Source organism: Rhinopithecus roxellana, chromosome 16 (genome assembly GCF_007565055.1).
Source record: "Rhinopithecus roxellana isolate Shanxi Qingling chromosome 16, ASM756505v1, whole genome shotgun sequence".
NCBI lineage: Eukaryota > Metazoa > Chordata > Mammalia > Primates > Cercopithecidae > Rhinopithecus > Rhinopithecus roxellana.
The window spans coordinates 96035810-96062329 of NC_044564.1; the positions used below are offsets into that span (position 1 = coordinate 96035810).

At 49.3% G+C, this 26520-nt stretch overlaps 1 protein-coding gene across 8 annotated transcripts; it reads left to right on the forward strand.

Annotated features, from left to right (window-relative positions):
• Window positions 1-876: 876 nt before the first annotated feature.
• PTGS1 (prostaglandin-endoperoxide synthase 1) lies at window positions 877-25796 on the forward strand. Of its 8 annotated transcripts, XM_030919837.1 has the most exons (12): window positions 912-966; window positions 1066-1152; window positions 1484-1705; window positions 7847-7963; window positions 8381-8521; window positions 8723-8866; window positions 11196-11377; window positions 11489-11572; window positions 13382-13628; window positions 16329-16615; window positions 20550-20697; window positions 22259-25796. In XM_030919837.1, exons 3-12 carry the CDS (start codon window positions 1687-1689, stop codon window positions 22612-22614), a joined length of 1725 nt encoding a protein of 574 aa, XP_030775697.1. In that variant the 5' UTR covers window positions 912-966; window positions 1066-1152; window positions 1484-1686; the 3' UTR covers window positions 22615-25796. The 8 variants fall into 8 exon arrangements, with proteins under 8 accessions (XP_010353695.1, XP_030775698.1, XP_010353696.1 ...); XM_010355393.2 differs by lacking the exon at window positions 1484-1705 and having other exon boundaries at window positions 877-966; window positions 22259-23373; XM_030919838.1 differs by lacking the exons at window positions 1484-1705; window positions 7847-7963 and having other exon boundaries at window positions 877-966.
• The last annotated feature ends 724 nt before the right edge of the window (window positions 25797-26520 follow it).

The window sequence follows — 26520 nt, forward strand, 5'->3', positions numbered from 1 at the left end:
AATTCGGTGGTGGATGTGAGACTAGCTAGAGCATGGACCCTGGCCAGCCCTGGAATCTGAGTTCAGAGATCTTTGAAAAAAAAATGCCTTCTGATAACTGAGCACCTAGTACATGCTGGGCACTGCACCAGGAGATTTGTGTGCATTCTCTCATTGAATCTTACAACCACCTTCTGGGATGGTTTTTGCTATTAAGCCGAATTTGTAGATGAGAATACTGAGGGCTAGAAACGATAAGTACCTTGTCCAAGGTGACACGGCCAGTAAGCTTTGGAGTCTGGATTTGAACTAGGCTCTCTTGGACTGGAGCCCGATCTCTTCATTTCTGGCAGAGACCTGTGGCTTTAGAGGGCTGAGACCAACCCATGGGGGAAGTAAGTCCTTCCTGTTAGATCTGTCTAAGGAGTAGTGAGTTTTTCATGTAGAAAACCACATGCAGGCCAGGCTGGACTGCCCCATTTCTAGCCCCCTTTCTTCTCTGCGGACTGCCCCGTTTCTAGGCCCTTTTCTTCTCTACCCTTTTCTGTAGAGTGCGTTAGACCCATTTTACAGAAGGGGACTCTGAGACCCTTTCTTCTCTGCGGGGCAGCGTGTGTGGTTCAGACGAGCCTCTTCCATCCTCAGTTCTGTCCCTAAGCCCTGAGTGACCTCAGCATTGAGCATCGTCTCTGAGCCTCAGTTTCCTGTCTATATCTAGTGCCACCAGGCATTAGAAACGTAAGTGCTTCAAGGATCTCGGGTGAAAAGCCGCCTTAGCAGCGATCATACACTAATTAATAAAATGCTCTTGGCCGGGGCTGGGCAGAGGAAGTAAGCGGGCGGCTGAGGTGACAGCTGGAGGGAGGGGCGGGGTGGAGCCGGGAGAAGGGTGGGGAGGGGAGGGGCCGGAGCTCCGGGCAGTGTGCGAGGCGCACGCACGGGAGCCTGCACTCTGCGTCCCGCACCCCAGCAGCCGCGCCATGAGCCGTGAGTGTGACCCCGGTGCCCCGCGCGGCCAGGAATTTTCTTGGCCTCCTGGCGGAGCCTTGAATGCCAGGCTCAGCCCCTCGTCTCTCTCCTCTGCAGGGAGTCTCTTGCTCCGGTTCTTGCTGCTCCTGCTCCTGCTGCTGCAGCTCCCGGTCCTGCTCGCGGACCCGGCGGCGCCCACGCCAGGTAGGCGGCCCATCCCTCCCCACGGGAACCCCCAGTCTTGCGCCCCTGGTCTGGTTTCAACCCCCTCCCTTCCCCTCCAGCGGGCTCAGCTTCCCCTTTCTGCTCGCGATGCTGAGAAAGGGGACTGAGGCTGAGTCTTTTGGTGCAATGGGGGCTCTCTGAAGGCCCCCGGGAGTGTGGCCTGGCTAATGGGCCTTTCAGGGGAAACAGCAGAGTGGGATCTGGTGCCGGCTTGGGGAGAAGGGACAGTCCCTATCCACCCCCTTCACCTGTTCTGGGCCCCAGATGTCTAAGTAGCCTCTGCACCCAACAACCCCACTGTTTCCTATAGGGGCCTCTTTGGGAGGAAGCCGCAGGCACCAAGGGAAATGAGTTCCCTTTCTCCAGCCGCTAACCTTCTGGGAACCCATCCTGATTCCCATTGCCAATGGAGAAGGTCTCCCCTGGTGAAGACTTTGGGAGAACACGGGAGATGGAAATACATTTAGGAGCCGCGATGTGTCCTCTGGGGTTTAAGAGATCCCCACTGAGCAGATGAGGAAACTGAGGCTCAGTAGGTGCCATGATCCCCCAAGCTCACACAACACATGGTGGGCCTAGGATCTGAACTCAGGTCTGTCTGCCTCCACACACTTCACAAGGTCTTTCCACAGAAAGCTGCTTCTACCCACAATGGGCCACTCTGGGTTTCATGGGGGAGGTTGATGGGGAAATTCCGCCCCTCCCTCCCCCATGCATGTGCCAGGTTCCAGGTGAAGGAATTCAGCTCCTCCCTCAGCCAGCCTTCCTCCCCCAGCTTACTGTTTCTGTGTGTGTGCATGTGTGTGAGCGTGTGTCCCAGCTGGACATCGTTTCCTCCACCACCTAGCTGTGTAAAATCTCTAAAATGAGACCCAGAGAGGGCAGGAGGGGGCAGAAGGGGTCTGCACTTTCTGCTGTGATGCTCTAAGGATCTGGTGCTTAGGAGAGAGAGGAAAGATACATACATGGACTTTGGATCCGACCAAGTTTCCTGAAACAGAGGCTTTGGGTGGGTGGCATTTAGGGAAGCCAAAGAGAGGATGGATGGTGCTCTAGGAAAGGGTTTGGGTTGAATAAAAGTCTGGTTTATGGGAAGAAGAGGAGGAAAACTCATGTGGCCAGCACTTTAAAGTTTACAAAGGTTGGTTGTGGACATCCACTTCTTTGGTGCTCTCAACAGCCCTGCCAGAGACGTGCGTTAGACCCAGTCTACAGAAGGGGACTCTGAGGCCCAGAGGGAGTGAGGCCACTTGTCTGAGTCCTCACAGTGAGCTGGTGGTGGGGAGTAGAAGGGGCTCATCAGGCTGCCTGGCTGAACCATCTTGTCAGTCCCTAGATCAGTCCAGCACTTCCTCTGAGCCCCCAGCTGGCTCCATCCAGGCACTCTTGGAATACAGGGCCACTCGCCTGTGTTTTTTTTTAGTCCATTCACTAATGCACAATGAGCCACGGTCTGTGCTATTTTGTTCTTTGCCTTTTCTGTTTCCTTTTGTATAATAAATGTTTACATGGAATTGTTTTTTTTTTTTTTTTTCATTCCCAAGGGCTTATTTATACCAGTCTTTGGCTGGGGCCTGGAGACACAGAGCTGGGAGGAGCTGACAGGCCAGAAATGCCAACAGACTGTCATCCAAGGGGACCAGGGCTGTGTGGAGCTCATGGGAGGAAGCAGGGGTGTGCAGAGCCCAGGGGAGGGAGCAGGGGTGTGGGGAGCCCAGGGGAGGGAGTGGGGTGTGGGGAGCCCACGGGAGGGAGCAGGGATGTGGAGAGCTCAAGGGAGGGAGCAGGGGTGTGAGGAGCCCAGGGGAGGGAGCAGGGATGTGCGGTGCTCAGGGGAGGGAGCAGCTGCCTCTCAGTGCGAAGAATTGTGGGAGGCTACTTGGATCTGATGACATTTGGACTGGACCTTGAAGGAGGTGGCGGGTGGGGGAAAGAGTAAGAGACTCCACCGTGAAACACCATAAGGGTAATTGGGAGCAGGAGGCTGAGAATGGATGCATAATGTGGGGATGAGACTGGAGGCCGGAAAGCCGGTACCAAGGCTCCTGCAAGGATTTAGGAAAGAACAAATGACAGGTGGAGTGCAGGGGTAGAAGGTCTGGGTTGCCCTCATATTTCCAAGTCTGCAAGTAAACTGAGGGTCAAGCTACTTGGGCATCTGCCCCAGGAAGCCAAAGCCTGTGTTTTGCCTCTAGAGGCAAAGGAGATGAAGAGATGAGGGCTGCACTCACCTGAGAGGGCACACGGAGGGAGAGAATGCTGCTTTCCCTCTCTGTTAGGGGAGGAGATGGAGGCCAGCCTGGAGGCAAGGCTGTACCAGTGAACCCTGAATCCTCAAGTACTTCCCCTCTAGTCTCTGGACCTGACTCAGTGCCCATCTTCTAGATGGAGATAGGGCACAACCTGGCAACTAGAGCTGTGTGCCAGGCAGAGGAGCCCCAGGCCAACTGACCCGGGCACATGGGGCAAGATCCCAGCCGTGCCAAGGCTGCCCAGGTGCCTGCACCTGCTCTGCCAGCACCAGCTGGGTCTGTGGACCAGGAGGGGGCTTCCTCTCCAGCAGGCTCTTCCAGCTGCTGGGCCCAGTTGTCTAGGTCTGGTGCGGTGGTGCTTAGGTATGGGAACTGGGACGCAGGCCAGACCAGTCAGGGTCCTCCACCCTTTTATTTTTCCTTCTGGCTGCCAGGTCCCCAGAGCCTCTCTAAATATTATTGTTTAGGGGATTTGGGTCCTGCCTCTTCACTGGGCAGTCTTGCAGCCTAACGCCTCCGCATCCTGGAGGACCTGGTGTTCCCTGGCTGTGCCTGTCCCCTAGTCACGCTCAGTCCTGGACCTGGAGCCCTGACTTTTGGGCTGGGGGATGTTTCCTTGCCCAAACCCTTGGAAAGGTTCTGGAACCAGGCAGTCCTGGACAGTTCTCATCTGTGGGGGTGAGGACTAGCAGCTTGGCCTTTCGGCCGTGTGTGTCTGGCATGCAGTGTGGTGTGCTGGTCACGTCTGCCTCCACGTGTCTTGGGGACTCAGTGAGAGCAAATGGGAAGGTTCTCTGATGATGGGACAGTTGTGGGAAGGTTGTACTGATACAAATAATGGAGAGGGACAGATTGGTTCTACCCAGAGTAGAAGGCCTGGATGTCGAATGGAAGGCCTCCTTTAGCCCGCCTGCTGCACCCCCTTCATGGGATATACAGAAAAATGAGGCTCCAGAGGTGGGAGGGACTTGAGCAAGAATGCACAGCCAGTAAGAGCATCCGCTCTCTAATACAGCTCTCCTGAGCAACTACTTGGTGCCTGGCCCTGTGCTGAGTGTGGGGGACTCAAAGTGAATTAGATTGGTGCCTGCATCTCCCTGGTTCTCTTTCTTGATGAACAGGGATATCCTCCACTGAGCGCAGAACTGAGTTGGCATGAAAACATGCAGGATTGAAGTTAGACCGAAGGAAGGCCTTCCTGTATGAATACTTCCTAAAGGTCTGGTTGTGGCAGGAGATGGTGATCCCCCTGGGGTCCTGGTTTCATTCGTTCTGGATTTTCAAGGTTCACTTTGAAGGAATGTGACAAATCCACCTCACCTGGGTCATCCCCAGTCTGTGCATCAAAGCGACTCTCCCTTTCCATCCCTTCCCCAAATCCAGTCCTGGGCACCTCCAGGAGGAGGAGGAGGAGGAAGTTTAAGTCTTGACTCCGCAACTTCAAAGCAGAGGGATCTGGGCAAGCCTCCTGCTTTCTCTGGGCCTCACATTCCTCATTGTGCAATGGGGAGTCTCACCTACCTCTCCTAGGGAGTGCTGGGGAGATAAATGAGTGTTGGTGTGGAAGGTTGTGGACTTGGTCAGCTAGAGCCCTGGCTTTCTGGCTGGCTGTAGTTTAGTGGCACCCAGTCTCCTCTCTGCCCAACCTGACATCCTGGGGCACTAGCAGCAGACCCACTGTTGTCCTTCCTGGGAGAACTTTTCCTGTCCCGGAGCAGCTGGTGTTTATGGAAAGAATGTGGGGAGTGGGGGGAGGAGGGGGGAAGCTGGACAGGCTGGCCTGGGAGGGAGGAGCCTCAGCTCTGTGCAGCTTCTCTTGGCGGGGAGGGTGTGGGCAGCCATTCCAGCTTCAGCGTCTGGAGCTTGTGGCTTTTCTGCCTGCCGAGGCAGAGCTCTAGGGCCACGGCGGGAGGCCTTCTGGCTCCACCTCAGACAGCTGTTGAGGGTCTGGAAGATGAGGGACTCCCTTTGGTCAGGGTGGAGGTGGCCAGTCTCCTGACTTCATTTTATTTATTCCACGAACATTCGTTAAGCTCTGGCTACCACATCTGGATCCCAGACCTGGGTTAAGCCCCAGTTGTGTGCATAGCCTGTACTGGGGGAAGAGAAAGCTGGGGAAGGGAAGGGGTGGGAGTCCCTTCTCCTGGAAGCTTATGGTGGAGAAAAGCAGGTTGAATTGGAACCCGGAGCCAGGACAAGGGAGAGTGGGAGGAGGGAGTGTGGACATTCGGGGAAGCCTTCTTGGGGAGGCAAGGCGTGGGCTCAGCTGATTTGGAGGAAATGTATTAAGGAGGCTAACAGCCTGGATAAAGGATGGAGACGCTGAGGGTTTGGGGCTAAGGGAGGGGCTGGCGCAGAGTGTTTGAACTGCAGGGACCTCTGGAGTTCATTTTGAGATCTCTGCTGTGGCAAGGATGGGGAAATTGAGCCTAGGGAAGGCCTAAACCCTGTGCCCTTAGAGTGGTAGAACTGGACCCTGAGTCCTAGAGGGCCTTGTGTGCCAGGGTTGGGAGCTGGGCAGTGGGTGCTACAGGGGCTCATGGGCAGTTGAGAGAGGCCAGCAGGAGGGGCAAGAAGGAGAGTTCCAGCAAAGGTGACAAGTCCTTTCTGGGGGGACCAGAACTCTGAGCCAGCACAGGGGCTGATCCAGAGGACTCTTGGCCTTTCTGGGCCTGTGGCTGGGGGAGGCGGGGGCTGGGGTACTGCCAGGCCCTTTCCCTGGATCCTGCCTGCCAGGTTCGCCTGTGGCTGCCTGATAAAGCCTTTTTGTCCAGCCTTCTTCCCCCGACCCCTCCCTCCTACACTCCTACTGGGGCCATTGTGGGGCTGTGGAGAGTTGCCAGGGCTTAAGCAAAACTATTTGCATGATTCTTGTGGTCCTTGCTTGTGTGTGTGTGTGTGTGTGTGTGTGTCTGTGAGGTGGTGTTTCTGTCTTCGACGTGGGGACTAAGAGGACTCTGCTGCCCGGGTCAAGCCCTGTGCTGTGAAGTGAGGAGACTGAGACCAGGGCAGGGGATGGGGGCAGGTCTTGCCCAGGGTCATGCTCTCTGATCCTAGCACCCCAGTATTTCATCCTCAGCTGCTCCCGCCTTTCACTACCCTTTTGACCTGCAATAACCAGTTGCACTAAGAATACATGTTCCCTATAACGTTGGCTCTGAGCCCAGATAAGGAAGTATGTTTGCAGAAAGGAGCCCGGCGTTTTCTGGGTAAGGTCAGAGATGGAGCCTCCTGCCAGGAGGTAGGAGTTTTTGGTCTACCCAGCTCTGTTCTGTTTCCTTGGCCAAGTTGTCACCTCTCCCTGAACCTCAGCTTCCTTCACTGAGCAGTGGTGGTGGGGGTGATAGTAGATCCTTCTGAACCTGAGGAGTCTGTAACTTTGCTGCTAAGGAATCACGGAGGCAGATTTAGCAAGGGCGTGGTGGTCTGAGGGATCTGGGTTAGATGCTGAGAGGGACTTTCTCACAGAGTTTCTGCAGGAGGCAGCAGGGCGGACGCCAGAGCTCCACGCACCCTCCCAGGAGATCTTTCCGGTCCTATCTCTCCTATTCCCTTGGTCTGTGACCTTCCTCTGGATCCTAGAGCCCAGACCCCACCCTGATGCGGGCCAAGTCTGATTCCATCAGGAATGGGGGCTGAGGCAGCTGAGACCTTGGAGTCCCCCTCCTTCTGCACACCCATCCTCTGTCCCCAGGGTTCTGGAAAACTTCTTTCCTTAGACTTGACTGCTGAGGCTGTGGGGGTGGACTGAAAGTGAAGGGATGGACATTTGGTCTGGTGAGACTTGTGGGATGATAGGTCTGGCTTTCCCTTTTGCTGGCTTCAATTTCCCCATCTGCAATGTGGGCATAGTGATACCTGCTCTTCTCTACCTTCTGCAGAAATGGAGGGGTGGTGAGGGATCTCGTTTTCCTAGTGTTCAGGTGCTCAGAGCCTGGGGTGGTGGTCTGGGAGAAGTCCCTCTCCTCATCCTTGTCCCTTTTCTGACTGCCCCCCCGCCCCAGCCTGCCCTTGCTGCTGGACTCTGACTAGGCAGGAAGTGAACACTCTAGAAGCTCGTGGCTGCGGAGTTTTATCAGCTCCTTCTTAACCTTCAGTGTCACAGCCGGGGCTCTGGACTCTTCTCCTGCCGCCATTTGGTGGCAATAGGGAGGGAGGGGGCACTTCCGCTGGGGGCCTGATGTGGGCTAGGCTGGAGTTGCAGAGCAGGGCGTGGTAATGTCAGGATGGGGTCTTTATGTTCACAGAGGTGGGAACGGTGGGGGGCTCTTGGGGGAACCCTGGAGCTCTGGTACCCGGTGATTCAGGACGGAGCTGCAACTTAAGTCTATGCCTCTGGCCCCTCATTCCCCCATCAGGGGCTAGATGGGGGTTAGGAGGCCACCCTAGCATGGTCTCTGACCTCCATTTCTCACCCACAGTGAATCCCTGTTGTTACTATCCATGCCAGCACCAGGGCATCTGTGTCCGCTTCGGCCTTGACCGCTACCAGTGTGACTGCACCCGCACGGGCTATTCCGGCCCCAACTGCACCATCCGTGAGCTGGGCCTTCAGCCCTCACTCCTGCCCTCTTGCACCCTCCTGTTCCCTGGGCCCCTTCTCCTAGACCCTAACTTCCTACCCTCCTCTCTGGCCATGGCCCTGTTCTCCTTCCTTGCCTGGCTCTGCCCCTCTCCTTGACCTGGCTTCAGCATGAGCTCTCACGCTTGGTCCACCCTTACTCCCTGCTTCTGGGTTCCATGGTGAGTCTTCACCACATGCCCTGGCCCCTGTCCTCACGCCTGGTTCTGGCTCTGTTATGTGTCATTGCTCCCAAGGTTCCATCCTTACCCACTTCCCTATAGGTGCTACTCTGTTCCATCCCGACCCTTGTCCTCAGTGCCTCATCTTCCACCCTGGCTACTTCTGGTCCTGCTAGGAGGGATGAACTGAGTGACTCCCATTGCTCCTGCAGCTGGCCTGTGGACCTGGCTCCGGAATTCATTGCGGCCCAGCCCCTCTTTCACCCACTTTCTGCTCACACACGGGCGCTGGTTCTGGGAGTTTGTCAATGCCACCTTCATCCGAGAGATGCTCATGCGCCTGGTACTCACAGGTGGGTGTGGGGCAGGGCCCCCTGACCTGGGGGAGCAAGCAATCCTGCCAGTCCTTTTGAATTCTTGACATCTGATAAGGGTAGTGGGTGGGGAGAGTCTATGATGCCAGATAAAATAAGCCCCAATCCAGGAGGAGGCAGGAACTGGGGTGGAGCTGGGGGTGGAAACACCCTTGTCACCATTATTTTTGCTGTCTGCAGTGCGCTCCAACCTTATCCCCAGTCCCCCCACCTACAACTCAGCACATGACTACATCAGCTGGGAGTCTTTCTCCAACGTGAGCTATTACACTCGTATTCTGCCCTCTGTGCCTAAAGACTGCCCCACGCCCATGGGAACCAAAGGTAAAATGGGGTGAGGAGCTGGACCTGGGGATCACAGGAGGTGCTCAGTTCTCCTCTTTGGAAAAAATCAGGCAGAAGAACAATTATTGACCCAATTCTGCAGATGGCTAGACCAAAGCAAGACATATGACATGTCCAGAGCCTGGGCTGAGAACAGGAAAGGGCAGCACAGGGTCTTGCCTGAGGTCACCTAGAGTCAGACTGATGTTTCCATAGTTCCAGGATGCCTCTTTGCTTGATCCTTTTCTAATGATGAGTTAGGTCCCGCTGAGGTGGATGTGACTTGGAAGTTATGATGTAGGAAAGAATGAATAGTGAGCTATTTATTGGGTGCTGTCTCTGTGTTTGGTTCTTTACAAATGTAAATAGTTTTACATGCTTCACCAGTGTAAGGTACAAATAAGTCACATTTTTTTCTTTCATTGCTCAAGACTCCACTTAGCCACACTGGCAGGATTCTTCCTTGTAAGACTTTCCCATGCCACCTGCAATTATCCAAAAACCTGGGATATTATTCATTTCAGACCCATCAGTTCATTGTCAAGTACAGAGAGGACAAGAGAGGCTCATTAGTCCACTGCTTCTATACTTCAGTTCCTGCCACATGGTGGCACTGTTGAATGCCAGTCCTGTGCATCCTCATGGTTGTGTCCTTTTTTGGGTTCAAAACCTTGCACCCTGTCCCTGCTTGGGGCACTACTCTGATGGTTTTCAATCACATGGTTAGCTGCTATTCCCAAAGCATGACCGTTCTACCAGGATAGCTAGGTCTTGCCAACTTTACTGAAATCAATGCTTGCCCAGTGTCAGTGAGTGATGATTCCAAATTACGGTTGATGGATCACTCCTCTAACTTCCCTTTTGGTGGATTTTCTTTAAGGGTACTTGATATTTTTTGCTGCCAGAGGAACCCAGTCAGCCATCTTAATCCAAATAATTTCCATTGATCTTGGACCTTCAACATCAGGGCTCACATCTTGATGCATTGTGAAGAGATGCCTTTACCAGAACTTAAAAAATTCTATTCCTTTCTGTGAGGGCATTGGGTGACAACTCATTTGACACTGACATAATTAAGGAAGGCCTCTCAATACTTATTCTAAGGATGACTTGTCTTTATGCCAGACATAGAAAGATTGGCATCATTTAAAATAGGTTGACAGGGCCAGGTGTAGTGACAAACGCCTGTAATCCCAGCACTTTGGGAGGCTGAGGTGGGTGGATTGCTTGAGCTCAGAAATTCAAGACCAACCTGGATGACATGGTGAGACACCTTCTCTACAAAAGAATACACAAGTTAGCTGGGTGTAGTTGTGTGTGCTTGTAGTCCCAGCTACTCAGGAGGCTGAGGTGGGTGGATCAATTGAGCCCAGGAGGTCAAGGCTGCAGTGAGCCAGAGTGCAGAGTGGCACTGCATTCTGGCCTGTGCAATAGAGTGAGACCCTGTCTCAAAAATAAATAAATAAATAAGTAAAATAGGTTGGCAAACTACAGCCTGCAGGCCAAATTCAGCCCACCTCCCCATTTTTGTAAATACTTTTATTGGAACACAGCCACATGCATTTATGTGTCATCTGTGACTGCTTTCCTGCTACAATAGCAAAAACTGAATAGATGTGACAGGTCCGTATGGTCTGCAAAGCCTAAAATGTTTACTCTATGGCTTTCTCTAGAAAAAGCTTTCTGACCTTTGATTTAAAAAAATTATACCCACTGGTTCTCTGCCATGCTTACTTATCTCTTGCAATCCTCAGATTCACTGTATCAAATGGGCATCATTTGCCCCTTTTTAAAGATGGAAAAATTGACACTCAGAGAGATGAGATGACTTATCTGTGTTCACACAGCTAGCAAATGGCATAGTCAGTTGCAGACACAGGCAACCTTGACTCAGGTGAAGAGAGTTCATGTTTGTTTTTTTCTGTTTCTTTATTTCTTTTTGGTGAAATGTTTCATTATGGAAAAATTGCAAAGATGCACAAAAGTTGAGAGAAAAGCAGAATGAACTATGTACCCATCTTTCAGTTTCAACATTTACCCACAATTTCTTCATCTTATTTCATTTCTGCCCTCTCATACTTTTGTAAAGTATTTTAAATCAAATTCTAAAAGTCATGCCACTTAAAATTCTAAGAATCATGCCACTTCACCCATAAATACTTTGAGGGTCTTTTGGTAGAGTGAGTTACTTGGTGGTGGTGGGGAGGTGGTCCTGAGGAGGCCACTCTGGGCTTCCTGCTAGGGCCAGTTTGCCTGGTGAGCCCAGATGTCCCTAGGGCAGCAAGATCCAGATAGGAGAAGGTACTGCTGTTTCCTATCCCCCAACCAGGGAAGAAGCAGTTGCCAGATGCCCAGCTCCTGGCCCGCCGCTTCCTGCTCAGGAGGAAGTTCATACCTGACCCCCAAGGCACGAACCTCATGTTTGCCTTCTTTGCACAACACTTCACCCACCAGTTCTTCAAAACTTCTGGCAAGATGGGTCCTGGCTTCACCAAGGCCTTGGGCCATGGGGTGAGTACCTAGGAAGGATTCAGAATTGCTCTGGACCTAATTTGGCACACGCATGTCATCGATAGTGGGCCGGAACCCTGGTGACCTGAGGGAACCCCTCTCTATCCACAGGTAGACCTCGGTCACATTTATGGAGACAATCTGGAGCGTCAGTATCAACTGCGGCTCTTTAAGGATGGGAAACTCAAGTACCAGGTAGTGCTGGGCCAGGGGGTAGGGCAGAGGGAAGGGTCTCCCATGGTCTTCCCTGGCAAAGACTGCTTGGGGCAGGGCGGCTCTGGTCATGTCCTGAGAGGGCCAACCATGGGAGTGGGAGGCGTGTGCCAGGAGTGACAGTATACCCTGGGAGGAGGCAGCAGGTGTGAGAAGCCAGTGAGGAGCAGACGTGGCCTCCCATGTCAGCCAGGGAGGTGGATTTTGGAGCTCAATAGGAGATGAACATTTGTAGTCTGCGTGTATTTATTTAATTATTCCATAATATTAATTGGACATGAGAGTATACCTGGCACAGGTGATTGAGTAGTGACCATTATAGTTATGGGCCCTGCCCTCAGAAAACCACAGACAAACTCTAGGATGCTCATTCTACGAGGGCTTTTGTCTAAATCAGAACTGTCCAACAGAAATATAATGTGAACCACATACATAGTTAAAATTTTGTAATGTCCATATTAAAAGAGGGAAACAGAAACAGGTGAAATGGATTTTAATAATACATTTTACTTAATGCAATATGTCCAGGTGATTAGCATTTTAACATGTAATCAATAAATTGTTAATAAAATATGTCACATTCTTTTTTCATGCTAAAGCTTCAAAATCTGGTGTATATTTCACACTCACAGGACTTCTCAATTTGGATGTTCAGTTTTCACTGGAGTGATCTAATCTGTATTAAGATTTCATAAAATGTACAGCTGAATAAGTAGAGTAACATGTCCAACTTGTGACATGTCCGACTTGTTCCATGCATCCTTAAAGGTTTTCCAGTAGCTGAAGTATCAGTTTTAAAATTCAAATAGAAATTAAGAAAAACCTAAATAAATAAATTAAATAAATTAAACTAAATAACATAAATAAAATAAATTAAACGAAGTAACATTCAGTTCTCCATTCACACTAGCCAAGTTTCTAGTGCTCAGTAGCCACACATGGCTAGTGGCTACCATATTGGATCATGCAAATCTTAGGCAAGCACCAAAGCAAAGTTCGATGCTGAATCTTTAGGACTAAGAACAGGACTTGGCATGTAGTAGTCTCTTGGCATGTATTTACTGAATGAATGAAGAAGTTGCCAAATAATTAGGTACACTTGTAGCTGCCACCAAGGAGAAGCTGTGAGTGCCATTAGAGTGTTTGGATGGTGGGTAAAACTTCCCTAGGAAGTTACAAATAAACCCAGAGTTGCATGAAGGATGAGGAGGAGTTAGGGATGCTAAGAATGGGAGAGGACTTTCCAGGTAGAGGGTTTAGCAAGTACAAAGGCTCAGAGGTGGAGAGCAGCTTGGTGACTTGGAAGGAGTATAAAAATGGGAGCATTTGTTGAGCCTAGCGATCGAGGGTAACAATGACTTAACGGGAAGGTGGAGATGTCTGTGGGGACCGTGTTAAGGAATTCTACTTTCTGCCAAGAGCAGAGAGAGTATTTGGAAAGGTTTTAAGTCAGCTCATGATACAATATTTTTTTTAAAAGGTTTTTTTTTTTCTCTCTTTTTTTCTTTTTTGCTTGGGTGCAGTGTAGAGACTGGCCTGTCTGGGGGATAGGAGTGGACATAGGGAACCCGCTTAGGGAAAGGAGTCATAGTGGAAGATGAGGGTGGGTTGCTTGAGGTAGTGGTGGTAGAGATGGAGAGCAGGGGACTGATTTTAAGAGACATTTTGGAGGTGGAATCAACAGCCTTGGCTAAGGGGAACTGGCAGCTCCAGCAGGAGTGGGAGGGAGTTGGTTGTGGGCAGCTGGGGGTGACCCTCAACTTTAGGTTGCCAGGTGGCCCCATCCCACAGGTGCTGGACGGAGAAATGTACCCGCCCTCGGTAGAAGAGGCGCCTGTGTTGATGCACTATCCCCGAGGCATCCCGCCCCAGAGCCAGATGGCGGTGGGCCAGGAGGTGTTTGGGCTGCTTCCCGGGCTCATGCTGTATGCCACGCTCTGGCTACGCGAGCACAATCGTGTGTGTGACCTGCTGAAGGCTGAGCACCCCACCTGGGGTGATGAGCAGCTTTTCCAGACGACCCGCCTCATCCTCATAGGTGAGGACTCCAGACCTGCCCTGCCCTGGAAGGTCATGCCCTCCATCCCGAGAAGCGGGGGGCTGGGGGGTATTTAGAGGTGGAGGCTGGGATTAGAATCCTTGCTTTTCTGCTTAGTGGCCAGTAGACCTTGAGCAGGCCCCTCAACCTCTGTAAACCTCGGTCTCCAAATCTGTACATTGGGGTGAATGATGATTGTAAGGATTTATTGAGATCATGGATGGGAAGGCACCTAGCACATAGCAGGCCTTCAGAAAAATGGATGACTGTGATGGTTGATTATTAGCTGGGTGACTCAGCACATTTGATTAGCCACCCTGAGTCTCAGTTCCCCCATGTGCTGCACCCAGATGCACACTTGTGGTCCCCAGCATGTGCAGGGTCAAACTCTAGCTTGCCTTGCCTTCAGGAATCTTCATGTTCCCTTCCCTGCATGTATCTACCTTCCTGCAGTTTGGTAGCTTCTAGATGACTCAGGGAAAGGATATTTTTGTGTTCCCTACGGGGGCGAGTCTGCAACCTAAAATGTCAGATGGTTTCCTGCCTGGGAGCTTGGCCCCTGACATCCCTGTCCAGACCATGTTCACTCTGAGTCACCAGTAACTCCCTTCCCCCACCTCTGGGCACCACTGGGCCTGGCTGGTCCCAATTATAGAGCCTAATTCACTGGAGCCACAAAGAGCCAGGCACTGGGAATAGAAACAGTCACTAGAGAGAAGAGAGGCTGGTTCTGAAGTTTCAGCATCCCAGAGACCTTTACCAGAGAAAGCTGGAGGCTGCCCAGCACACTGGCTGGAGATGAAGCTGTGACCAAAGGCAGGACCCTAGGGCACCACACATCCAGTGCTTCATTTAACTCCCCTACAACCTCATGAGCTGGGTGTGATTACCCTATGAAAATCAAGATTCAGGGAGGTTAAGTGAATTCTCCAGGGACACTCAGCAGATGGAGACTTGAGGTCTGGTTGCCACCAAAATTTATGCTACTTCCACTCCATCACGAAGGGGGCTCTTCTTGAATGGGAAGGGGTTGCAAGCCTCAGTATGATCTTCTGTGACATGCAAGTATTGGAAAGGGATTCCCCCTCATGTCTACACTTAGTATTCCTACTTTTGGCCGACATATATGGACACCCCCTCTTATGCCAGGCGCTGTGTCAGCAATTTCGCTGTATTCATTGTCTGCTTTTCTCAACAACCCTAATGTAGTATTGCACTGATGTTATTATTATTATTATTATTATTTTTGAGATGGAGTCTTCTTCTGTTGCCCAGACAGTAGTGCAATGGCGTCATCTTGGCTCACTGCAACCTCTGCCTCCCGGGTTCAAGCCATTCTCCTGTCTCAGCCTCCTGAGTAGCTGGGATTACAGGTGCCCACCACCATGCCTGGCTAATTTTTGTACTTTTAGCAGAGACAGGGTTTTGCCATGTTGGCCAGACTGATCTCGAACTCCTGACCTCAGGTGATCTACCGCCTCGGCATCCCAAAGTTCTGGGTTTATAGGCATGAGCCACAGCACCCGGCCACACTGATATTATTATAACGCACATTTGACAGTTAAAGAAAGTGAGGTTTTGAGAGATTAAGTAACTCAGCCCAAGCTCAGGTGGCTCGAAATGGTAAAGCCAAGATTTGAATCCAGGTCTACTGATCCCACAGTCTGTAGCTCCAGGTCAACTTCCAAAAGCCAATTTGTCTAATGGCTAATTGGCCTAAATATCAGTTTCTTTCAATATCTAGTTGCCCAGTTTTAATTTTGTTACAGAATATTCAATTTGCATCTTCTCTGGCTTTTTGCTTTCTAGCTGGTTATAGTTACAAAGGGGGCAGAGTAAAAATTTATTTATAAGAATCCTGCTATGCAAGAACATATAGGAAATACGTTTTTTGAAATATATTTAGGGCTGGGCTCCCCTTCTGTCCTCAGTATTCCTTTTTGCCACTGCAGCAGCTCTGAGTGGTCTCCTTGAAGTCCCCCTCTATCACCGAGGGTGTCAGCATGATGACAGCTCTCACCAGTAAATCCTCCACTTTTCCATCTTTTGTAGTCTCTCCACCTTCTTTTAATGGGCTTCAGGAGGGAGGTCACGAGACCAATTCTTGGACACCTCCTTTGCATGTCCTGCTTAGCTGGGCCTAGAACCTCCCTCTGAAATGTGGGAGTAGTTGGTGCTCTTGTCTTGAGACCTCAGTCAAAATAGACCAAAAGTTCTATTTTCACATCCTGTTACAAAGAGACAAAATGGAAGAGGCCAACAAAATTAAACATCAACAGCAAGGCCAGGTATGGTGGCTTACACTTGTAATTCCAGGGCTTTTGAGAGGCTGAGGTGAGAGGATGGCTTGAGGCCTGCAGTTCAAGACCAGCCTGGATAACATAGCGAGACCCCATCTCTTAAAAAAAAAAAAAAAAGCTGAGTGTGGTGGTGCACGCCTGTGGTCCCAGCTACTTGGGAGGCTGAGGTGGGAGGATTGCTTGAGCCCGGGAGGTCCAGGCTGGAGTGAGCTGTAATTATACCATTGTGCTTCAGCTTGGGTGACAGACCAAGACCTTGTCTCCAAAAATAAAAATAAACATCAACAACAACAATAAACAGACCAAAAGCAAGCATTTCTCATGAACTGGCCTGCTTTCCAAGCTGGGCATCTAAATCACTGTGCTTGGCTGACCTTATTTCCAATCCTTCCCTGCCCAGGGGAGACCATCAGGATTGTCATCGAGGAGTATGTGCAGCAGCTGAGTGGCTACTTCCTGCAGCTAAAGTTTGACCCAGAGTTGCTGTTTGGTGTCCAGTTCCAGTACCGCAATCGCATTGCCATGGAGTTCAACCATCTCTACCACTGGCACCCCCTCATGCCTGACTCCTTCAAGGTGCGCTCCCAGGAGTACAGCTACGAGCAGTTCTTGTTCAACACCTCCATGTTGGTGGACTATGGGGTCGAGGCCCTGGTGGATGCCTTCTCTCGCCAGAGCGCTGGCCGGGTAAGCCCCAGAGGAGTGCTGGTGAGGGCAGGTGGGCTGAGGGATCCAGCAGACCTGGGTCCAAATTCCAGTTCCTCTTCTGTAAAATGGGGCTAATGTCACTTCTACAGGGCAGTTGTAAGCATTCCTGCATGAATTCTTTGGTTCATTTGTTCATTCCATAACACCAGACATTTACGCCAGGTACTGGAGATATAGTGGGAACAAGACCTATGTGGTTCTTGGCTCATCTTTTAGTGCTCACACCCTAGAAAGTGATGGCAGTCATATGACAGCTAACAGCATTCGGGCCCTTACTGTGTGTCAGGCACTGTTCTAAGGGCTTCTCCTATGTTATCAGAATTCTAAGAGTGTGCTATAAACCACAGTACAAAAACTCACCATGCTCTGGGAATCAGGGAGGGACATCTGACCCAGAGTTGTGGGTTATGGGAAAGAAGTGATGTCTGAGCAGAAATTGGAAGGAGGGATAGAGATTTCCCAGGGTAAGAGGTGGTGTTAGTGGCAGGGGATGGCTGTGTTCCAGATAGAGATGACGGCATGGGTGAAAGGCATGAAAGTCAGAGGACATGGCAATTTGAGGAACATAAGGACATTCAGGGTATGGTAATATATGTAACGGTGCCTGCCTATGGTGTTTGTTAAATCATAAGCCTCCACTATGGGCTGAATTGAGGTTCCCCTAAAGTTCATATGTTGAAATCCTAACCGCCAGACCCTAGTATGTGACTGCATTTGGAGACAAGGTCTTTAAAGAGGTAATTAAGTTTAATTGAGGTCATTAGGGTGGGCCCTAATCCACTGTGACTGGTGTCCTTATAAGAAGAAGAGATTAGGTCACACACACAGAGGGAAGGCCACATGAAGATGTAGGGAGAAGACAGCCATCTACAAGCCAAGGAAAGAGGCCTCGGAAGATACCAAGCCTGCCAACACCTTGATCTTGAACCTCCAGTCTCCAGATGGAGGAAATAATTTCTTTTTTTTTTTTGAGACGGAGTCTCGCTCTGTCGCCCAGGCTGGAGTGCAGTGGCCGGATCTCGGCTCACTGCAAGTTCCGCCTCCCGGGTTTATGCCATTCTCCTGCTTTAGCCTCCAGAGTAGCTGGGACTACAGGCGCCACCACCTTGCCCGGCTAGTTTTTGTTTGTTTGTTTGTTTGTTTTTGTATGTTTTTAGTAGAGACGGGGTTTCACCGTGTTAGCCAGGATGGTCTCAATCTCCTGACCTCGTGATCCACCCGTCTTGGCCTCCCAAAGTCCTGGGATTACAGGCTTGAGCCACCGCGCCCGGCCGGAGGAAATAATTTCTATTGTTTGAGCCACTCAGTCTGTGATACATTGTCATGGCAGCCCTAGCAAACAAACACATTCTCTTTCCCTGCAATTCCCAGCCAACTCCTTCCTCAATCTCCCCTTCTGCACATTCGGAAGCTCCCATCTGCTTCATTGCAGTCTCTGGCTCCCCTGTTGCCTCCCAGTCCTCTGCTTCTCTCTAATCCTTGTCCCTAAACCCTGTCATGAAGTTGTGGCATACATGGATTTCCATTTCCTTCTGATAATTTGACTGAAATTAGCTTTTGCTGCCACAGGTGGGCAGCTGCTGGCTGCTTTATGGCCTCTTTATGGGTTTCTTTATGGTTCTTTGTGGGGACACAAGACATGATCAGAGACAGTAACCTTTGTGTGAGGCTGGACAGTTTTCAAAGCATTTTCAAGGAATGACCATGATGATGTGTGTGAAGAGCCCTGGCATCGTACCTGGCACAAGGCAGAAAGACCACAGAGATGTATTGACTCTCAAGATTTTTTTTATTTTAAAATAGAGATGGGGTTTTGCCATGTTGCCCAGGCTGGTCTTGAACTCCTGGGCTCAAGCGATCTGCCTGCCTAGGCCTCTCAAAGTGCTGGGATTACAGGCGACTCTCAGGATAATAAGAAGAGTGAGTGATGTTAAGACAGGCTTCCCCTGATAACCATTGTGCATGGCTACCCTCTCAGGGGTTCCCATGTGACCGATACTGAGATAACAGCTTTGCATAGTTTATCCCATTTAAATTGACCACAGCCATATCAGGTAGATGCTTTTCCCTTCCCCATTTTTACATATGTGGGAACTCAAACTTAGCTCGAGGTCCCTATGTTAGTTTCCTTAGGCTGCTGCAACAAAGTACCACAAACTGGGAAGCTCAGAGCAACAAATGGAGGCTAGAAGTCTGAATTCAAGGTGTCAGCAGTGCCATGCTCCCTGTCAAGGTTCTATGCCTCCTTGTCTTCTGATGGTGGCCGACAGTCCCTGGCATTCCTCGGCTTGCAGAGGCATCGCTCCAGTCTCTGCCTCTATCATCCTGTGGTGCACTCCCTGACCTTGTCTTTCCTCATTTTATAAAGACACCAGTTATTGGATTGGAGTCCACCCTAATCCAGTAGGATCTCATCTTAAATTGATTACTTTTGCAAAGACTTCATTTCCAAATAAGGATGCATTCACAGATGCAGAGAGTTAGGACTTCAACACATATTTAATATTTTGGGGAACACAGTTCAACCCTCAACAGCCCCACAGCTTGTAAAGCTGTAATTGGCACCATCCTCTGCTTGCTTTGCTCATATGATTTCATCCAACCATGGCTTTCTTTTTTGCCCAATTATAGTTGTTCTATTAAAATGACTATCTCTTAAGCATGAACGTTATTGTTTCATCCTAAGCACCAGAGCCTTCTTTCCTTCCTTCCTTCCTTCCTTCCTTCCTTCCTTCCTTCCTTCCTTCCTTCCTTCCTTCCTTCCTTCCTTCCTTCCTTCCTTCCTTCCTTCCTTCCTTCCTTCCTTCCTTTCTTTCTTTCTTTCTTTCTTTCTTTCTTTCTTTCTTTCTTTCTTTCTTGTTTGCTTGCTTTTTGAGATGGAGTCTTGCTCTGTTGCGTGGGCTGGAGTGCAGTGGTATGATTTCGGCTCACTGTAACCTCTGTCTCCTGGGTTGAAGCAATTCACCTGCCTCAGCCTCCCAAATAGCTGGGATTACAGGCACCTGCCACCATGCCCAGCTAATTTTTGTATTTTTAGTGGAGACGGGTCTTTGCTATGTTGGCCAGGCTGGTCTTGAACTCCTGGCCTCAAGTGATCCGCCTGCCTTGGCCTCCTAAGGTGCTGGGATTACAGGTGTGAGCCACTGTGCCTGGCCAGCACCAGAGCTTTCTTTAGACTAATGTGCCTTAACTGTTAGTAATCAGAATCTTTTTCTGCAGCCTCTTTTATCTCACGAGGTTACCTGAGATTTGAGTCCTATTTTCCCTCCCTTCACAGGGGGTTACAGTACCTGTTGGTGTAATTCAACGGACTGGGGAGCAGTGTGAACCACAAGAGAGGTCCTCTTGGTCCATTCCACACTTCAAAGATGAGGAAGCTGCCGGGTGTGATGGCTCATCCTGTAATCCTGGCAGTTTGGGAGGCCGTGGTGGGAGGATAATTTGAGGCCAGGAGTTTGAGACCAGCCTGGGCAATATAGTGAGACCTCACCTCTACAAAAATAAAATAAAACAAAATTAGCTAGGCATGGTGGCATGTGCCTGTAGTCCTAGCTACTTGAGAAGCTGAGGTGGGAGGATTGCTTGAGCCTGAGGAAGTTGAGGCTACACTGAGTCAAGATCGTGCTATTGCACTCCAGCCAGGGCAATGGAGTGAGACACTGTCTAAAAAAAAAAAAAAAAAAACCCACACACAAAAAATGAAGAAGCTGAGACTCAGAGGGGCTTCCTGAGACAGCATGACAGCAGCAGGCCCAGGGGCAGGTCTACAGCATCACAGCTGCTAGGCTGTCCAGCACTCTCCATCCTAGCTCAGAAGGGACTCCCATTAGAAGCTGTTGTCCCAGGAACTTACCCAGGCTCCAGGACAGCCTGGCCTGGCTCTCAGACCACTGCTGTACTTCTCTCTCGGCAGATCGGTGGGGGCAGGAACATGGACCGCCACGTCCTGCACGTGGCTGTGGATGTCATCAGGGAGTCTCGGGAGATGCGGCTGCAACCCTTCAATGAGTACCGCAAGAGGTTTGGCATGAAGCCCTACACCTCCTTCCAGGAGCTCGTAGGTGAGCAGTTGTTTCCTGGATGCAGTCCCTGCCCTTGAGGGACTGGCAGCAAAGTCAGGGAGACATCAAGGAAATAGAACGGGACCATGCATGCAGCAATGTGTAACGACAGACTTACAACGGGCGTGGAAGTGCTGTGCCGGGGTGGTAAATAATCCTGCTTGGGGAGAGAAGGTGACTTTTCAGCTGGGTTTGGAGAACAAATGGCAGTTTCCAGTGGGAGAAGAGAGGGAGGAGCATTTTAGGCAGAGCCATAGAAAGTACAAAGGCATAGAGGTCAGACAGCAGGTATCTGGGGAAACAGTCGTAGATGTGGCTGGGGCAAGGGGCTTATGCTGTGGGGGTGATTAGTGGTGGGAGGTTGGGGCCAAACCATGTAGAATCTTGGCTTTCATACTAAATATTTTGGGTTTTATTCTGTCTAGTGCTTTCTAAGTACCCACTTATGGGCCAGCTGCATAAAAATCACTTAGAAAGCTGATTAAAATACCAAATCTCAGATGCCTGTCCTGCAGATTCTGATTCAACCATCCTGGGTGGTGCCCAAGAATCTGCATATTCATATGAATAGAGTATATATACATATATATGAATATATATGAATAGAGTATATATACATATATATGAAGAGTATATATACATATATATCAATATATACGAAGAGTATATATACATATATATCAATATATACATATACATATGTATACACATATACATATACACACATCTATATAAATATGTATGTATATATAAATATATATGTGTGTATATATAAATATATGTGAGTGTGTGTATATATATATATATATATCCCCCAAGATCCTCAGATATTGGGCAGCCAAGTTGCCAACCCTTGTCACATACAGTGGGGAGCCACTGAAGCAGGGTGTGACATGGCCCATGAGAGTTCCCAATGGAGGATGGATTTGAGGAACCGGGCAGGGAAGCAGGGAAGCTTCACATCTGTCTCCCCTTGGCCACTATCCATGAACATGTGGGTATTGCAGAGTGGAGCAGATTCTGTACCTGAGTTCCCTGAGATCCTGAAACAGCAATCTTTGTTATTCTTTAGTCTCCCATGGGAAATGGTCCCCGGAGCAGAAGGAACACTGCCACTGAATTTCTGTGTGAGCTCGGACATGTTACATCTTTGAGCTCTAGTAATAAAAGGGCTTGGCCCAGGCTAAGGTCTTGAAATCTGTCTGTGAAGGAAGCAAGATGGGGAGCATTCTCCTTTATGTAATCATCAGATAATTAGGGCCCAGAGTTGCTCAAGGTTACAGGCTGTTTGGGGGCAGATCTAGGCCTCTGACTTTCTCTTTAGTAGCATTTTCCTTCCCTAGACCCAGTCCCTGAGGAGGAGCAATTTGTGATTTTCTTCTTGACCCTTTTCCCCAGTGCCAACCAGGCCAAATTCTAGGGCACATGCTCAGTTGCTCACGTTATTCTCCTGGAGTCCCTATTATCCCCAGAAAAAGGTGGACAGAGAAGGGTCACACCCCAGGTTGACCTTAATGGCATCATGAATCTGACGCTAGCGTTTCCCCTTATCTCCTTGCAGGAGAGAAGGAGATGGCAGCGGAGTTGGAGGAGCTGTATGGAGACATTGATGCGTTGGAGTTCTACCCTGGGCTGCTTCTTGAAAAGTGCCATCCAAACTCTATATTTGGGGAGAGTATGATAGAGATTGGGGCTCCCTTTTCCCTCAAGGGTCTCCTAGGGAATCCCATCTGTTCTCCGGAGTACTGGAAGCCGAGCACATTTGGCGGCGAGATGGGCTTTAACATCGTCAAGACGGCCACACTGAAGAAGCTGGTCTGCCTCAACACCAAGACCTGTCCCTACGTTTCCTTCCGTGTGCCGGATGCCAGTCAGGATGATGGGCCTGCTGTGGAGCGACCATCCACAGAGCTCTGAGGGGCAGGAAAGCAGCATTCTGGAGGGGAGAGCTTTGTGCTTGTCATTCCAGAGTGCTGAGGCCAGGGCTGATGGTCTTAAATGCTCATTTTTTCTGGTTTGGCATGGTGAGTGTTGGGGCTGACATTTAGAACTTCGAGTCTCACTCATTATCTGGAATATTGTGATTCTGTTTGTTCTTCCAGAATGCTGAATTCCTTGTTAGCCCATCAGATTGTTAGGAGTAGTTCTCATTTGGTCTGCCAGAATACGGGGTTCTTAGCTGACAATCTAGAATGTCAGATTTCTGGTTGATTTGTAACACAGGCATTCTAGAATGTGGAGCTACTGATGAAATCTGCTAGAAAGTTAAGGGGTTCTTATTTTGCATTCCAGAATCTTGACTTTCTGATTGGTGATTCAAAGTGTTGTGTTCCTGGCTGACGACCCAGAACAGTGGCTCGTATCCTAAATCTGTCAGCATCTGAGTTTCTAGAATGTGGATTTGATTCATTTTCCTGTTCAGTGAGATATCATAGAGTGGAAGAGCCTAAGGTCCAACAAGAATGCATTCCCTGAATCTGTGCCTGCACTGAGGGGGCAAGGAGGTGGGGTGTTCTTCTTGGGACCCCCACTAAGACCCTGGTCTGAGGATGTAGAAAGAACAGGTGGGCTTTATTCATGCCTTTGGTTGGAAGCTACCAGGGCTCTATCCCCATCCAGGTCTTGACTCATGGCAGCTGTTTCTCATGAAGCTAATAAAATTCGCTTTCTAAAGTTGCCTGTTATATCTCTTTTGGTCCCATCCCCCAAAGCGGAGGCAACCGAATGTGGCTAGCCTTTCTCCTAGCCACAGCTGGGCGTGCTAGAGGTTGCAGCATGAGATTTTCTGCTGGGATCCCTGGGCCCATCACTGTGTAGACATGTTACCACTGGAGCTTTCTTTTTCTCTGTGGGCCAGGCACTGCCCTTTTCAGGATGCTCTCCTAAAATATCCATTGCCCCAGCCCCGGGAGATATAACTTTCAGTTCTCATCATCTGATTAAAACAACTTCCTCCCTTACAGAGCAAACAACAGAGGGACACCCGGGGAGGAAAGCACATACTGTGTGCCAATTTCACTCTTTCAATTCTCATTTGTTCTCACACCAACAGTGTGAAGTGCGTGGTATAATCTGCATTTCAAAACCAAGGAAGCAGCCTCAGAGTCGTTGTGTGACACGCCAAACGCAGGCTGAGTCCAGAGCTTGTGCTCCTCTTGATTCCTGGTTTGACTCAGTTCCAGGCCTGATCTTGCCTGTCTGGCTCAGGGTCAAAGACAGAATGGTGGAGTGTAGCCTCCACCTGATATTCAGGCTACTCATTCAGTTCCAAACATGTATTTTCCTAAGTGCTTACTATGTGCCAGTTCCTGTAACAGGTGTGGGGACACAGCAGTGAGTAATCAATGCAGACAAGGTTCTGCCCTTATGGAGCTCACACTCCAGTGGCAGAGAAACAGACCATAAATAAGGAAACAATGAAATAAGATATATATATATATATATATATATATATATATATATATATATACCAGGTAAGTGTGACTTCCCTTCTAACCCACTCTGCTCTGTCCTCCCCTACTGCGCTCTCAAGACCAGAGACCCAACAGCAGTGATCTCAGGCGCCCTCCACCCCAGTCCCAAGACCCTTTTCTCAGGACCTCTGTAGGCAGCAGAGAGAGAGGACAGAGGGGTAAGATGGGGGGTTGAGGGAAGGTTCTTCATGATCCATACTTTGGGCTTAGCATTTCTCAGGAAGAACTATGGCCCAGAAACAACAGGGGAAACTAGAGTTCAGTCTGACAGTCTTTGGGGTTAAGTCTCCTGTCTTATAGTCCAGAAAATCCTGTTTCTCCTTAGTTGCCTGGAAACTGCTCCCATCATTCCTTCTGGCCCCTGCTGAATGCAGGGAATGCAATCCTTCCCTGCTCTAGCAGTGGCTCTGATGTAGAAAGATCCTTTGGATGCTGGAAGTGTCCATGAAGAGCTTGTGTCCTGTCCTTTCTTGCAGATTCTTTCCCCTCTTCTGCTAATACCTCTTACTTTGCTTGAGAATCCTCTCCTCTCTTACTAATTTCAGTCTTGGTGGTTCTATCGGGGTGCATTCTGGCCAAGGGGTGGGCCTGTGAATCAATCCTGGGCAATCAGACACCCTCTCCTTAAAAACTGGCCCATGGAGACTGAGGTCACTGACTCTGATTCATCGCCACAGCTGGCTCTGACAAGATGGTCCATTTGTTTCTGCTTCTGAGATCCCCAGGGCAGCCTGGATCCCTGCCCTTCTCAAGACTTTAGCTCTTCCTTCCATCTGGTGGCCTATTCCAGGAATTCCTCTTTTGCTTAAATCAGTTGGAGTTTGTGTCTGTTGCTTGTAATCAAGCCTTTATGGCTGCCTGGCTAAGTGACACAAGCACTTTAATGGCCTGGAGGGACTTTTAATCAGTGAAGATGCAATCAGATGAGTGTTTTGGAAAGAGCACCCTCACTCAGGAAGGGTGGACAACAGAGCAGAGCAGGATGGACAGGAAGCTGGCAAAACTGAGGAGGCTACAGCTGTGGTCCAACCAGGAGCTGACGGCAGCTGGGGCTAGGGGAAGGGCTTTGGGGATGGAAGAATGGGATGGGTTCCAGAGGTATTCCTCTCTTGAATGCAGGTGCCTAGATTAGGTAGACTTTGCTTAGCATGGACAACTGCACATGAAAGTTTTGCAAAGGGAAGCAGGCTAAATGCACCAAAAAGACTTCTTCAGAGTGAATAATCTTAATGCTTGTAATTTGAACATTTGTTCCTGGAGTTTTGATTTGGTGGATGTGATGGTTGGTTTTATTTGTCAGTTTGGCTGGGCTATAGCACCCAGTTATTTAATCAAACATTAATGTAGGTGTGGCTGTGAAGGTATTTTGTAGATGTGATTAACATCTACAATCAGTTGACTTTAAGTAAAAGAGTACTTAAATAATTTGGGTGAGCCGCACCTAATTAGTTGAAAGACCTTAAGAACAAAAACTGCAGTTTTGTGGAAAAGAAGAAACTGCCTCAAGGCTATAGCCATCAACTCCTGCCTGAGTTTCCAGCCTGCTAGTCTGCCCTATGGATTTCAGGTTTGCCAACCCCAACAATTGTGTGAATTAATTTCTAAAAATAAAGCTATATACAGCCATTCTTTGGTATTTGTAGGGGATTTGTTTCAGGGATTGCTATAGATACCAAAATCTGTGGTTCCTCAAGTCCTTTATATAAAGTGCTACAGTATTTGCATATAACCTATGTGCAGTCTCCGTATAACTTCAATCATCTCTAGATTACTTACAATACCTAATACAGTGTAAATGCTAGTTCTTATACTATATTTTTTCTTTGTATTATTTTTATTGTATTATTATTTTGAATATTTTGATCTGCATTTGGTTGAATTCACAAATATGGAACCCATGGATATGGAGGATATGTGCATATGTATATAGTATAGTGTATCCTCCATATATATATTCAAGATATATATGTTTATATTTATATATATATTCTCTCTCTCTCTCTATATATAAATATATATATATATATTTCTACTTCTCTCAGTAATAATGCAAGAACAGAAAACCATATACTGCATGTTCTCACTTAATCATGGGAGCTGAATGATGAGAATACATGGACACATGGCGGGGAATAACGCACACTGGGGCTTGTTGGAGGGTGGGAGGCGGGCCATCAGGAATAATAGCTAAAGGATGCTGAGCTTAATACCTAGTTGATGGGATGATTGGTGCAGCAAACTACCATGGCACACGTTTACCTGTGTAACAAACCTGCACATCCTACACACGTAACCAATAGATGTATATTATTATTTGAGTTCCAATAATCAAATAATACACAAACCCCTG